Source organism: Ursus maritimus, unplaced genomic scaffold, assembly GCF_017311325.1.
Source record: "Ursus maritimus isolate PB19 unplaced genomic scaffold, ASM1731132v1 scaffold_27, whole genome shotgun sequence".
Lineage (NCBI taxonomy): Eukaryota > Metazoa > Chordata > Mammalia > Carnivora > Ursidae > Ursus > Ursus maritimus.
In genome coordinates, this window is record NW_024425230.1 from 38,814,448 (window position 1) to 38,829,652 (window position 15,205).

A 15,205-nucleotide genomic window follows, 5' to 3' on the forward strand; every position below is an offset into this window, starting at 1 on the left:
GTCATGACCTCAGGGTCGTGGGATCAAGCCCCACATTGGGCTCAACGTGCAGTGGGGAGTCTGCTCTAGGTTCTCTCTCTCTCTCTCTCTCCCTCTCCCCCCCTTTCCCTCCCCCTGCGCTCTCTCACTTTCTCTCTCAAATCAATTAATCAATCTTAAAAAAAATGAGGCAACTAAGGCCAGAGAGAATGACTGATTTACTCTCCATCATGTAGCAGATTAAACCTGGGTTGTTGAACTCCCTCAGAGATCAGTAAAGAAACAGGAATCCTGGTGATGCTGGAAGCTTTGGGTGCCCTGTAAGGACCTTATCTTACAGTCCACAACGCATGTTTAGGTCTCTGCCAGCAATGGCACTGGCTATGGTGGGGCGTGGTCTCTAAGCCTTCCCACGAATGCAGGTTAACTTCACACCCTTCGGCAGTATTGGTCTTCTGAATTTTAACACTCAGTCACTGAAGAGGGATGGAATCTGGATATGTGGCCTGGAGGACGCAGAGAAGAGCCAGCAGGGTTTGTCTGTACCCCCAAAGCAGGCAGGCCCCGTCCTCGTTGCCAAGCCAGTTCCTCCCTACCTCACCTCCCTGCATCCATCCCGCCCTCCACAGCCTCCCAGCCTAGGTCCCATTCCTACGGATTCCTGCTTCGGATGAGTTAATAAGGGATTTGGCCATAACCCTACCCCATCACCTCACCACCTCCAGCAACACACACACACACACACACACGCACTCCCTCTGCTGCCAGGTTCATTAGCGAGATGATTCTCTGTAAAAAACCTCCAGGACTGTAAGAAATGCCACTTTAAAGAAACGCGGGGTGGGGCAGAGGCCCCGGAGCTCTTACCAAGAGCTGCCCAGTGCGTCTGTGCCTGAGACCCAAGGAGCTGGGCCATGTGTTTATGTGGCCGTTTGCAGTTGACAAAGTGTGTTCGCTTCTGTTGTCATGCGTGGGCCTCACAGCAGCCTCCCGTAGGCAGAAGAGGAAGCAGAGGCTGAGAGAGTTCATGGCTTATCAGGTATGACAGCTCTCTTAAGGGACTGATACCACATCTCAGGCCCCCTGACTCCTGGGATCACGGATCTCGGGTGCAGACAAGTGGCTGTGGGGTCTCAGGAGGGGTGCCCTGCCTGTGCAGGCCTGTCCTAAAAGTCTACAGTCACCTGTGACTGAGGTAGAAAGGAGCATTCGGGTTCAGAGCTCCACGGGTGACTTCTGTTTCTGTGGAACAAATAATAAGTAGAAAACTTGGGTTGATTGCTCTCTCATGGCTGAGTTCCCAGCGCACTCTGGTGACGTTCAAGGGTGGATCAAACTCGATCCTGCTTGGTTTTCAAAGTGATCAAGATCCTGACCTCCCGTCTCATCATCTCTCCCCAGGCTGCTGACTCCATTTTTTACCAGTTTCCCACCAACCCTAGATGAGGCCATCAGGGTCAGGAGTGAGGCTCTGGAGCCAGTTCTTTGGGGTTTAAATTCCAGCTTTGCCCCTTCCTAGCTCTGTGACTGGAAAATTCTTTCCCTTCTCTGAGCTCCAGGAGTCGCCTCATCTGTAAATGGGACAACCGTGATACCTCTCTTATCGGATCGCTAAGAGGACTGAGTGATTTAATACATTCTAGAATGGTGCCTAGAATATAGCAAGAAATAAATGGTAGCTGTTATTTTTTTCCAGAGCTAGCTATTTATTTATTTGTTTATTTTTATTATGTTATGTTAGTCACCATACAGTACTTCATTAGTTTTTAATGTAGTGTTCCTGGTTCATTGTTTGCGTATAACACTCAGTGCTCATTGCAATATGTGCCCTCCTTCATACCCATCACTGGGCTAACCCATCCACCACCCCCTTTCCCCTCTGAAACCCTCAGATTGTTTCCCAAAGTCCATAGTCTCTCAGGGTTCATCTTCCCCTCTGATTCCGCACCCCCCTTCAGTTTATGCTAAGTGACATAAGTCAAGCAAAGAAAGGCAATTATCATCTGGATTCACTCACATGTGGAACGTAAGGAATAGCATGGAGGACATTAGGTAGCTGTTATTTTTTAAAAAGAGTGAAAAGTCTTTGTAAATAGAACAAGATATAACTACAGAATAATGAGTGATTGGTTGTTGTTGTTGTTTTTAAATAAACCGGAGAATCTTCCAAGGATGCTGTCAATTCTGAAAATAGTCCAGAAACTCCTTCCTCGAAATTGCCTCCTGTGCCAGACTGCAAACCATATGAGACAATCGGACACATTATGGTCTCATTTTATGAAACTTCGGTTAGCTATAGTCCTCTGCCAGATGGAATTGTGTGCATGCGTATATGCATGACCTTTTAAATAGGCGGATTAAAAAAACAAGATGATATCAGGAATCTACTTTATATTTTAGGGGTAAGGGCCCAGTTTCTCACACCTATAGCTCAGTTTACAGCCCTCTCCAATGACATATGAAAAGATATGTTCTGACAAATTTGCCACAGCTATCTATCCATCCATCCATCCATTCATTCAAAAATAGTTACTGACAGTTACATGCAAATTACTGCGATAGATGCCATGGAAGATATGATAATAGGAGAACTTGAAGACCTTTCAAGATCTGTTAATCTTCAAAAACATATATATTTTTAAAGATTTTATTTATTTGACAGAGACAGAGACAGCCAGCGAGAGAGGGAACACAAGCAGGGGGAGTGAGAGAGGAAGAAGCAGGCTCCCAGTGGAGCAGGGAGCCCGATGCGGGGCTCCATCCCAGGACCCTGGGATCATGACCTGAGCCGAAGGCAGACGCTTAACGACTGAGCCACCGAGGTGCCCCTTCAAAAACGTATTTGCTCAAAGCACATATATAGGATCTTATTCATGTTCCCAATGAGAATGCCCAAATAAAAAAGGAATTTCTGATGAACTCTGTTACTAAAATATTTTTTAAAAATCAGGTCATCCTTTCCTCCAAACACTATGTACGGTTAATCCGTGTTGAGCTGTGACTTTTCTACCAGATGTGGCTCCTAAGCGCCACGTTGGAGGCTGTTGGTGCCATTTTCTCCAAGACCGCGGCGCTTGGCTCCTCCTCTGTAGCCGGAATCAGTAATACCTGTCCCCAGGGTCTTCGTAGGGATTTGGTGAATATGAAATAAGGGAACTCACATAAAACCACCTTGTAAATCATAATGCTACTCTTTAAAGGTCATTTATTATTATTATTCAAGAAAGAAGTCGTTCAACAGATATTTATTAATTTGTGTTTGCTCATTATTCTGCCTTTACGGAAGTATGAAAACAGTCTCATAGGTCCAGATTTCCAGCAAGAAGGTCCAGAACCGAAGAGAATGTGGAGTCAATTTTTAGGTACCCAGGACTCCATTAAGTAGTAGACTGCGGCCCTGCTGAGGTTTTTCTAAAGTCGTGCTTCTCAGCCTTTCATGCACGTGACGCACATGGGAGTCGTGTTGACACGCGGGTTCTGATTCAGCAGTGCTGACATGGGGCCTGAAATTCTGCTTTTCTGATCGCCCCCAGGTGAAGTCAGTGCTGCTGGTTCGAAGATCTCACTTGGAGGAGCAGCGTTCTCGGGGGCACAGTGTTCAGTGGCGAGGAAAGGAGAGGAAGAGCAGCCCAGGGCCGGGGAGGGAGATTTCCAGGAAGGTTGTGTTGGGAGCTATGATGGCAACTCTCTCCCTCCTTCCTTCCCATCCCCATCTGCAAGAGGTTGTTATCTTCCTGGGCTGTGTCTTTGCTCTGCATTTTGGAGGAAGAAAAGGTGCCTTGTGAGTGCTTGGGGGAAGGAGGAGGAAGGAAGGAGATTGCACCATCGAGGAGGGTAACTGTCTTATCTAGGTGACAAGCTGCATTTCCTCATGTCTGGACAGTGATCTAGAGAGAGCAGAACGAGCCTGTTCCTGCCTTCCACATCCGGTGGGCAACATGGCAGAATCTGGTGCAGACCAGAACTTTATCTTTGCCAGTCCTGGGGATGGTTGAAGAATGTTGACTTAAACTGTTTCGAAGAAGGGAAGGACTGAGGAGTAAGCCATCGGGGTGCTCCCACCCCTTCTTTTTGCATCCCTCTGACACATTCTGTCACCCTGTAGTCCCAGCTTGCCAACTCTGGGTGCCCTCATGCTGACCTCTAACACCCCAAAGACCTGCACTGCAGGGCCCATCTTGTTCTGCTTTCTCCTAGATACCCCAGTTCTCCCCACTCCCAGTTTGTCCCTTCTTCTCTTTTGCATCAAAATTTCCTTTTTCTTCCCCAGCATGGCTGAATTCTGCCAGTTGGTAGGAAAATTATCTAATTCAACTAGTTTAGGCCTGCATGACTGCTAAGCTAACTAGCTATTAGTTATTTCTGTTTTTCTGAGCTGTGACCCAGGTGGATTCCCCCCTTCTTCTGTCTCATCAGAGCCGGAGCCACAGGAAGGCCTGGTGCTTTGTAGAGGTCTCTTTTGCTACAGATGGTGACCCTTGAGCAGTCTGGGGACAAAATGCAGGTATCCCTGGTTGCAGGGGGGGTCTGTGCAGGGAGCGAGGGTCCCTCTGCCTCCGTAGCAGGCACTGAGGAAAAGCAGGAGGCTGTGTTGTAAAGGCAAGTTTGCTGTAGTGGTGTGTGTGGTTTCACGCTGAGACGTATGGGGCTTTCCTCTGTGTGTGTGTGCGTGTGATTCCACTCTAAGGCCTTCTGTGCAATTTCATTTTTATTTAGCCATGGTCATGGGTATTACTTTGCTGAAAATTTAAGAAAGAAATAACGAAAAGAAAAAGAGCTCTGCTACCAGAAAAGGCTTGGAAATCCTTGCCATCCTAGAAAGACACCAAACAGGTGCTGAGAGACACGGGCTCTCAGGCTGCTCTGCTGTGAATTGCTATGTGACCTTGGGCAAGCTCTGAATGTTTCCTCGACTGTCAGAGGGGTCCTTCCTCTCCCCTGTGTTTTGACCCTGCAGTTCCATGACAAGCAGCTGTTGGCAGCCGTGGAAGCAGGACTGTCCCTCCTCCTCCCCTACTGTGCCCTGGACAGGCTTGGGTCTGACACGGAGCCTGTGGATTGGCCTGACCCCCAGTCTCGGCGTGGTCAGATAATTCCATGGCTGGAGGGGAAGGGGAACTTTGACCAAATCATTTTGCATCTTACTTGCTGCTGGGATCATGAGAAAGTTCATTGCAGAACAGAGAGGGACTGGGCGGCTTGCCAGGAGAGTATACATACGGTGCTTCTGAGCTGAGGTTTGTCTGTGTCAAAGAGGCGCTTACTGTGTACCCTGTGTGAGCTTAGGCGTCCTGGAGGTAAAGCGGGGTGCCACAAAACAGCTCTTCCCTCAGACAGCATGGGAGGGAAGACACACAGAATGTTTAGTTTAGAAGAGGTTTGCGAGCGTGCCTTCTTCCAATACTTGGTGGTTCTTATAGGAATAAGGAACTGCATCTTGCTCCCCCTGCATCTCTGTGTCCCCGGTGCCTACACTCCAGACTCATTTCTACAACTCACACGCACTGAGCATTGATATGCCCAAAGCGCAGCAGTGAGCAAGACACTGCTGTCCCAGCCTCTTAGGAGTTTACAGCTCTGAAGGATGGGAGGAAGGCATGGCAGGTGGGATTCAGGCGAGCAGACAATCAGAATAGCCCAGGGCAGGAAGAACTGTGGTGAGTGCTGAGTCATGTACATTGAGGGCACCTGTTGCCACGGTCATGACCATCTCAGCCCTCCTGCCTGCGCTTCCTGGCAATTCCCCAGGGTCTGCTTGGTGGGGGAGTGGCCCACCCAACAGAGACCCGGGGACCCAGGTAGAGCACTCTGGTGATCTGGGGACCCTCTTCTGTGTGTAAATGAACCTCACCAGCCAGACCCAGTGTCTGTCAGGGGACCCTGCAGAGTCCCTGACTTGTAGGAAATCGTATAGTGGCAGGAGACCTGACGGAGACAGTCTGTCCCCTGGCTGTTCTGGGCTCTGATGTGTCGAGACATGGCCTGGCTTCTCAGTCTGCTCTGAAGGGAAAGCTGGAACCTGCCAGCTCTCAAGATAAGCCAAGAAAGTGCCTGTCTGGACAGTCTGGGGCCCGTGTGGGGGCCAGTGACTGCTCTGTTGGCCTGTTTCTCTAAGGGTAGAAGTGACTTTCTGAGATATTGAGGGGCAGGAAAGGGCACGTGCAACTATGGGTGAAAACATCTACTCTGAATCAGGATATCCATTGTCTGATTTATTCATCCTTCACATTCAGAAACCATTCACCAAACAAGAAGGTCATGCCGGGCTCTGTGCTAAGCGACCTTGTATTTCTCTAATTGAAATCTCTCAACAGTCCTGCAAGTTAAGCGTATTATTTCCATTTTACAGGTGAGGAAACTGAAGCCCAGAGAGCTAAAGTTAAAGTCGTATCTGTGAGTGTTTACCATACGGCACATGCTGTTCTGAGCCCTTAGATCTGTCAGTATGTTTAATCCTCACCACGGCCGAGGAGGGGCTGTCATCCGCAGCTTACTGATGAAGAGACAGAGGCACAGAAAACTTAAGAAACCACCCAAGTTTCCAGAGCCAGCTAGTAATGGAACTGGACTGGTGTCATCCTGGGGTCCTTCCCAGATCTGAGCCCCTGCACGCTCAGAGCCCTGCTGGTTAACCTCTGCCCCTCTGTGACTCCATCATGGGTCACATGTGGAAGGACAAAGCCACACTGAGGCAGCTAGTGAGGGACGCCTGGTGGGTGGGTTTCTAGAGGGAAGAGGCTATGGGCCGGAGTCTGTTCTAGATTGCAATTTGGGTAGACAGAGGTAAAAATAAATCACACTGGATGTGACACATACCCTTCCTGCATTCCGGCAGTTAGGCTCAGAGGCAACGTGCCAGGCAGTACCAAATCCTGTAACGACTTAAAGCAGCAGAGTTAGAGGAATTGAGAAGGAGTGGCAGCCTCGAGGGCGCCTGGTAGCTGCTAATTGGGGGTGGTGATGACAGAGGAGGTGGCAAAGCTGCAACTCTGAGCTGCTTGCCCAGCAGAGTTTCTGGCTTCTGCTTGGGAGACAGGGAGGGCTGGGAGGAGAGTTTGGAGCGAAATCTACTTCCGAGAGGACTTGGACCTGTTCCCTCCACCCCCACCCCACCTCCAGGCTTGTGGGAGACTGGGTGTGGATCTAAAGTCAGATCCCTTTGAGGGTGGGGATGAGGGGATGGGCCACCTGTGAGCTGGGGACAGGAGGGGCGGGGGGGTGTCACCATTTTATTCCTGTGGGAAATGCCTTCTGCTCTGAGATCACTCATCTTGGCTATTGGGATTGACTGTAAGTGTTTGGGTGGTTCTGTCTTGGACTTTTCACAGTTTGGGGGCTCCTTTAGCCATCTGGGAAATGGTCCAAGTTCTGTGTTTGCAGCTGTGCTCCCCAGCTCACTGTCTTTCTCTGTGCTACAGTGATGGCAATGCAGAACCACTTAAGGTTAGTTCTTCCTGTTCGTGTGTGTTAAGGATTGGAGACAACGTGAAATGAGAGGCACACAGACAGAGTTGGAAAATAAAGGTAGAAGATCCAAAAGCCACATGCTCTCCAAAGATTATGATTTATCAAATCTGTGATAAGGCCTGGGAATCTGCATTTTAAAGATTTTATTTATTTGTTTATTTATTTATTTGTTTGTTTTTAGAGAGAGAGAGAGCAGGGGGAGGGGCAGAGGCAGAGGGAGAGAGACAGAATCCCAAGCAGGCTCCATGCTGAGCCCAGAGCCCGACAGGGCACTTGATCTCACGACCCGTGAGGTCATGACCTGAGCCGAAACCAAGAGTTAGATGCTCAATCGACTAAGCCACCCAGGAGCCCCATTTGTAAAAGAATATTTTATTTATTCATTCATTTATTTATTTATTTACTTACTTACTTACTTAGAGACAACACACTAGTGGGCATCTGTATTTTAAACAAGCTCCCCAGATGATTCTGAAACACCCCCAAGTTTGAGAACCTCGGGTGTGAGGGAAGGAGGAAGGAAATACACCCAAGATGTAGGTCATCACAGTTGTTGTCACTGACCACCAAGATAACAAAAAGGAAATAAGATAATGTCATTTTCATTTTCTGAAATAGGAAGGGTATCAGTTTTTCAGGGTAGACAGACATCTTCATGGTGCTGATTTCTGAAAGAAAGCCGTTATGTGTATCCCGTGACAAAGGACGCTAAATGATATCATGGATAATTCGGGGACAGGAGAGATGCTTTGCATCCCTCCAGGGGTCTGTTGTGCTGGTCACCCCTGCAGCTGTGGTCCCTGCAGGGGGCACCAGGCCCACTCTGCATTAGGACTTGCTCGCCTTGAGATGCCATCCCTTCCTGCAGTCAGCCGGGGTGGGGGGGGCATTGCCAGGAGGACAAGTGAGGTGATGTTGAGGTAAGGAGCGGGTGTGGGGGATGAGAGATGGCAGTGGTTCTCCTGGGCCCGTGCAGTCAGTTTGAAGGTATAACCTGGATTGAGTGCCTAGGTGACCGACCAAGTGGCAAGTTTCACCCGAATGCACAGGGCACTTCTCTAAAGCACAGCATGTGGGTGATTGAGGTGACAGGAGGAAGGAGAGGTAAAGGGGAAAACCTGGCTAACACCACCGATGCTGAGAAGACCTGAAGCTCCTTTGTAGACAGTGCAGTCAGCGGGGGAAATATTTGCAACATATGTGACAAATGGTTAATGCCACAAATATATAAAAAGCTTTTAAGAAAAAGGCAAACTCCCCAGTAGAAAATTAGCAAAGCATATATGAGTATACAGTTCAGATCACCCACATACATAGGAAAAGATGTTCATACTCACTAATAATCAATTACAAGTTAATTACTTTCTTTTTACAAGTTAATTAACTTCAAGTTAAAATAACAATGAGATCTCATCTTTCAAGTATCTAAATGGAAAAAGGAATGAGCCAGTATTCGGCGAGATGCATATAGGGTGGGGAGTGCAGGGGCTGACAATATTTATGGCTGTTAGGAGTCTTACGAGCACAGTCTTTCTGGAGGATAATTTGTCAGCATGAAAAACCTTAGAAGTGTACATAACCTTTGGCTAAGGATTCTCTTTCCTGGAATTTATCTCAAGGAAAGAGTCTCGGGGAGGTAGACAGAGATTTATACGTAAGGGTACTTAGAACAGTGTTATTAATTACATTAACACTTGGAAGTAATATAAATGTCCAAAATTAAGAATTTGCTTTAAAACCGTGGCTTATCTGTACCATGGATATTATGTAGCCATTTAAAATGAGGTAGTAAAAGAGTTTTTAATTAAGATAATGTCATTTTCATTTTCTCATAGGAAGGGTATCAGTTTTTCAGGGTAGACAGACATCTTCATGGTGCTGATTTCTGAAAGAAAGCTGTTATGTGTATCCCGTAGGAAAATGTGAAGTGGATATGTCGTTAAGTGGAGCATGTAAAAAACCAGGTTCCAAAATAGTACTTATGGTGTCGTCCCAGTCAAATTAAAAAAAAATTAAGAAACAAATAGAAAAGACTCTGTGATGCGCTGAAAAAAATTCAAGACAGCAGACACCAAATGAGAACAACGGTTATCTCAGGAAGACAGTTTAAGGACAGTTTTTAGCGTCCTCTTTGTGCTTTTCTGTGTTTTCTTTCTTTTTTTTTTTTTTTAAAGATTTTATTTATTTATTTGACAGAGATAGAGACAGCCAGCGAGAACACAAGCAGGGGGAGTGGGAGAGGAAGAAGCAGGCTCATAGCAGAGGAGCCCGATGTGGGGCTCGATCCCATAACGCCGGGATCACGCCCTGAGCCGAAGGCAGACGCTTAACCACTGTGCCACCGAGGCGCCCCTCTTTCTTTTTTCTTAGACAACAAACATGCTGCTTTTGTAATAAAAAAGAAAATACCAGGAACATGTTCTTTTTTAAGTGACTCTGCCAGTAAGTGTTCCTGCTCCGTTGAGGGCTGGCTGTGGGGCATGCACTTCACCGCACTTCCTGCAGCCTCGCTTTAAATCTTCCTTTCTCCAATCTCTGCATCCTCGCCAACATCTGTTGTTTCCTGAGTTGTTAATTTTAGCCATTGTGTGAGGTGGTATCTCATTGTGATTTTGGTTTGTGTTTCCCTGATGCCAAGTGATGTTGAGCTTTTTTTCATGTGTCTGTTAGCCATTTGGATGCAGAGAAAGGGGAACCCCCTTACGCTGCTGGTGGGAATGCAGGCTGGTGCAGCCATTCTGGAACACAGTATGGAGGTTCCTCAAAAAGTTCAAAATAGAACTACCCTATGACCCAGTAATTGCACTACTAAGTGTTTATCCGCAGGATACAAACATAGTGATTCGAAGAGGCACACGAACCCCAATGTTTATAGCAGCAATGCCCACAATAGCCAAAGTATGGAAAGAGCCCAGATGTCCGTTGACAGATGAATGGATAAAGAAGATGTGGTTCATATATACCATGGAATATTACTCAGCCATCAAAAATCATGATATCTTGCCATTTGCAGTGACATGAATGGAACTAGAGGGTATTATGCTAAGCGAAATAAGCCAGTCGGAGAAAGATTAATACCATATGATTTCACTCCTGTGTGGAATTTAAGAACCAAAACAGATGAACATAGGGGAAGGGAAGGAAAAATAAAATTAAATAAAAACAGAGAGGGAGGCAAACGATAAGAGACTCTTAACTATAGGAAACTGGGAATTGCTAGAGGGGAGGTGGGTGGAGGATGGGCTAACTGGGTGATGGGCATTAAAGAGGGCACTTGATGTAATTAACACTGGGTGTTATATGCAACTGATGAATCACTAATTTCTACCCCTGAAACTAGTAATACAGTATATATTAGCTAAATAGAATTTAAATAGAAAATTTAAAAAAAAAAAGAAACAAATTTCCTTTCTGTAAGCACTGGCTGCGTCCCTGCTGTGTGCTCAGTGCTGAGTGGGGTCTGTGAGAGTTCTTACTCTCCTGGTTCTTAGGGGCTGGTTAGTGGTGAAGGGCTAAGGTGAATGCCCCGGTCATTTGCTATAGAATTGCCTTTGGCCTTTGGTGTGTTCAGCATTTTGCTGGATGTAAAGATGACCTAGGGGCATCTTGCTGAGAATGCCTGAGATCTTCTTTCCTTGCCTAAAGCCTTAATACCCCTCTTTCTTCGGAAATTTAGTTGGTTAACATGGAACTGATAAGTCTCAGTAGCCTCAACCCATGGCTGGGCCCTGTGCAGTGGGAAACCCAGAAGTCACCCTCCATGTCGCAAGCTGATAGATCCATGTGACATACGGGCCTGCATCAGAGAATCCTAAGAGGGCAGCTGGGATGAGGTAGGGACCTAAATGAGACATCTGGTCCAACTCTTCATTTTTCAGATGAGAAAACTGAGGCCCCAAGAGAGAAGAGAACTTGGTAGCTGGTGACAGAGCCAGGACTCCTAACCTTGTTCTCTGCCCACATTCATAGCTCTGAGTGCTTGGGAGATGTGATCTGAGACATTGTCAAGTAATGGCAAGGAAGCAAACTTTGGGATAAAAAATTCACCCAAATTCTGAGAAACAGAGGATGACAAGGAACTAAGTGTATCAATGAAGAAGTTGCAACAAGAATTCCTAGGACATTAAGATCCAGGGGTTCAGGGGCACCTGGGTGGCTCAGTTGGTTAAGCATCTGTCTTCAGCTCAGGTCATGATCCCGGGGTCCTGGGATCGAGCCCCACGTCAGGCTCCCTGCTCAGCAGAGTCTGATTCTCCCTCTCCCTCTGCTCCTCCTCCCTGCTCATTCTCTCTGTCTCTCAAATAAATAAATCACATCTAAAAAAGAAAAAGATCCAGGGGAACAGAAAAGAACCAACAAGAGATAACTGGCCATGATTTGTTCACACACCCACATTCACATACACAGACACACATAGTCAGTTTTCTGTAGGGCCACTTATTTGGTGTGAATTTTAGGAAAGTGGAACGACCTTTTTATCTCTAAGGAATTTCTCCACTTGCCCACTGTGGACCTAAACTTGCCACCTTGAAGCCCCTTTTGGTCAAGGATGTAGTTAAAATGTGAATGTGTTGCTTTGGAAAGAGGTCAGGTGAACCCTTTGGAATCTTTTTCACTTTATGTGAGTTGTGGGAAGGATCCCAGAGCGATGTGGGCCACGGGGAGGTGAACGTTCACAGGAGACAGGCTGGGCACAGAACTCTGCGCTAGAAGGGTGGGGTCCAGCAAGTCAGGTGGGAGGGATCATGAAAGATAAACTGCTCATTTCACCATTTCCCGAGGATGGCCCTGTACCCCCACCAGAATAGCAGAACCTCAACCATCTTGGATTTTTCTGTCTTCCTTTGCAGTCGCATTCTTTCTCTGCACCGTGAGCTCATGCTCAAGGTCTCATCTGTTATGGTCCAGCCTCCTGGGTTTGCCAGTCTCTGAAGGCCAACATTTCTAGGATCGAGCTAGCCGACCTGTTCTGTTGAAGTTCTTTCACTAATCAAATGTACATCTGATTGTCAGGAACCAGGTGGTGAGCAGGGGGCCCAGCCCAAGTGTACATCGTTGTCAGCTGACCACTTGCTCTCCCCTTTCCTCCACTCCCACAAAGAGGAGAGGAAAGGGCAAGTGTTGCTTTTCTGATGTATTTCCTTGACAAAGTGGCCACTCGCCAGCAAGGAAGTGAGGTAGAGAGGTGGTGACTTGGGGCCTCCACAGAATAGAGCATTCGTGTCTTGCTCTCTGCTTCTCCAGCTTTGGTGAGCGGTTTCCCCTTTGCCTGTCTGAATCCCGCTTTTTCTGCCAGGCCTGGTTTAAATCCCACCAGTGCCATAAGGCTTCTGCTGACCCCCATCAGCTGGTACTTGTCCTCTGCAGTTTCTGTTTGCCCACTCACTGGACCCTGATGCAGATCTCTTACACACCCATGCATGTTTCTTTTTCCGTTAGTGTGTGTCTCATTCCCTCCGTCGACTGTAAGCTCTTCAGGTTGGGGGCTGTGTCATGCTTAGAGCACTTAGGACACTGATCAATAAATGAGGAAGGGAGGAATGAATGAGAGAATGGATGGATAGGCGAATGGGCAGTCGGGTGGTTGGTGGGGGGGTGAGATGGCGGGGAGATAGGCAGGTGAGTGGGTGGAAGGCTCCAAGCCCAACACTGTATTATGTAACCTATGTCATGTCGGCGTCTAGAACCTAGACTCTACACTAAGGGCTATGCCAGAGGACACGGAGCGGTATTTTCAGTCCATACAGCCAAGACCAGCTTACATCAGGCCTCACTTATTTCAGGTCTTGGACTTGGGGACTCAGGCTCATTTGACAACAGCATCAAAATGTGTTTATACTGACAACAGATTCCAAAAAGTAATCATACCTCAGCCTGACTTGGCTCTGCTCAACAACTCCTTCCTTTCCGTGCTTTAGGAGTTTTTTTAGAAGGCCAGAGGAAGGAAGTTAGTCTGCAGGGAATCAAGTGAACTAACCTGGGAGTGCAGCTGCATAGGCCAGCTTGAGCGGACACCTGTGAGTCTGTGCACAGGGGCCATTGGTAGGTCAGGGCTCAGCTCCCTGACTTGTGGTCCCTGACTCTTATCCTCTATCTATTCCTTACTGTTGACCCTGAGCGTGGCTTGGTTGGGGTGACGTCTTGAAAGACTAGATCATAATTTTGAGAAGCATCGGTGTTTTCGGCATCTCTCTCTCTCTCTTTTTCCCACTTACAGCTTGGAACTGTTTGGGGATCAGCAAAGGGCATGTTGCCACGTTGTACAGTGTACTTCTCAAATTGTGTTTCCTGGAGCCCTCAGGGGTTCTATGAAGCCTGTTAGGCTCTGAGTCGGTGGGTTCCCAGTGCCCCTCCCCCTAAAAGAAGCACTGCTTTTTATCTTTTTTACATGTTGGGCTTCTGTGCAAGATGTATTGGAGAGAGGGTTCCTCACCTCAAACAAATTTAAGCACCGATGTCAGAAGACCACGAAGGCATTGGCAACATGGTCAGAGAGGAGAAACGGGTCCATCGGCCAGCAGGCTTGGCTCACTAGCTGGGAGGAAAGGCCGTTTGAATGGCTCTGGGCACTCTTGTGTTTGCAGGTCTGGTGCTGATGTTTCTGTCTGCTCCCGAGTCCCCGCTCGCCTCAGGCTGGCTTGGATGCTGCCCCTGTGTGCCTTGCCCCCCTTGCTTGCCCACCTAGCTCCTGACGAGCTGCCCACCTGGCTTTCGGTAAATTTTTGCTCCTTTCCCCTATCTCTGTGGCCTGGAATTCTGACCTGCTTCCTGCTCTGATTTCTGGTAACTTTGTATTTCTTCGCCCTATTTTGGCTTCCTGGCTATCTGGCTTTTTTACCCTGTCCTTGAGTAACTGTGTCCCAAGGGTCCTCTGGCTTCCTGGATGCTGGCATCACATGGGAACCCTGCTTTTCCTCTGCCATGGTCCTCCCCAGCACTGTCTATTTTTAAGCTGGGGTCTGAGGATGCAGCTCCCTGGGGCTGAATCGGGTTCAAGAATATGCTGGGATTGCAAAATGGGGGCCAGGACCCGGATGTGGCAATCTAGTAGATAATTGACTTCCATGGAGAAGTTAGACTTCACATAGTGCTTTCTTTCATACACGGCCTCATTTCATTCTCATTACAATCTGGTGAGACTGGGACTTTCTTATGTCTATATTACACGCAAGGAATTTACTGATTTACTGATTTACTGAAGGTAGAACTGGAAGTAGAACCTAGGTCTTTGGACTCTAAATCCTGGGCTAGGGCAGAGGAGCTAAGAACGGGTTGAGTGCTAAGGCAGTGAGGAGAAGGATCTTGTTCATGGGAATTAGGAGTGGCCTGCCTAGGGGTTGGCTGTATTGGTAATGGGAGGGAGATGAGAGGCAGGGGCAGCCACAGAGGCCCCACAGTCAAAGGTGGCCGGGCAGAGGGGTGAGGAGGGGGCTCCACGACACCATCGCCAGACAGGCTGTTGCCATGGGATCGGGGTGTGAGTCCTCTGGGATCAGGCTGATCTGGTTCCTACACACTACAGATTTGAACTGCTCCTGGCCCATGCCTTTTTTTTTTTTTTAGAGTTTATTTATTTATTTATTTATTTAGAGAGAGCATACGCATGTGCTGGGGGAGGGGCAGAGGGAGAGAGGGAATCTCAAGCAGACTCCGCAAGCCGAGTCTGTGCTGAGCGCAGTGTCTAACGTGGGGCTTAATCTCATGACCCTGAGATCATGACCTGAGCCAAAATCAAGAGTCAGACGCTTAACCGACTGAG

The 15,205-nt window shown here is 47.8% G+C and overlaps 1 protein-coding gene across 6 annotated transcripts in view; it reads left to right on the forward strand.

The window, feature by feature from the left end:
- Positions 1-15,205, forward strand: part of DAPK2 (death associated protein kinase 2) — a 115,515-nt gene that overhangs the window by 42,525 nt on the left and 57,785 nt on the right. Inside the window, exon 1 of one of the 6 annotated variants that reach the window (XM_008708620.2) lies at positions 8,126-8,366. The exons of 3 other annotated variants lie outside the window; for them this stretch is intronic. In XM_008708620.2, coding sequence (XP_008706842.1) covers positions 8,167-8,366 — 200 coding nt within the window. In that variant the 5' untranslated portion in view covers positions 8,126-8,166. Of the gene's footprint in view, positions 1-8,125; positions 8,367-15,205 lie in introns of those variants that run through there. 2 more of the 6 variants (XM_040643134.1, XM_040643133.1) reach the window with 2 other exon arrangements.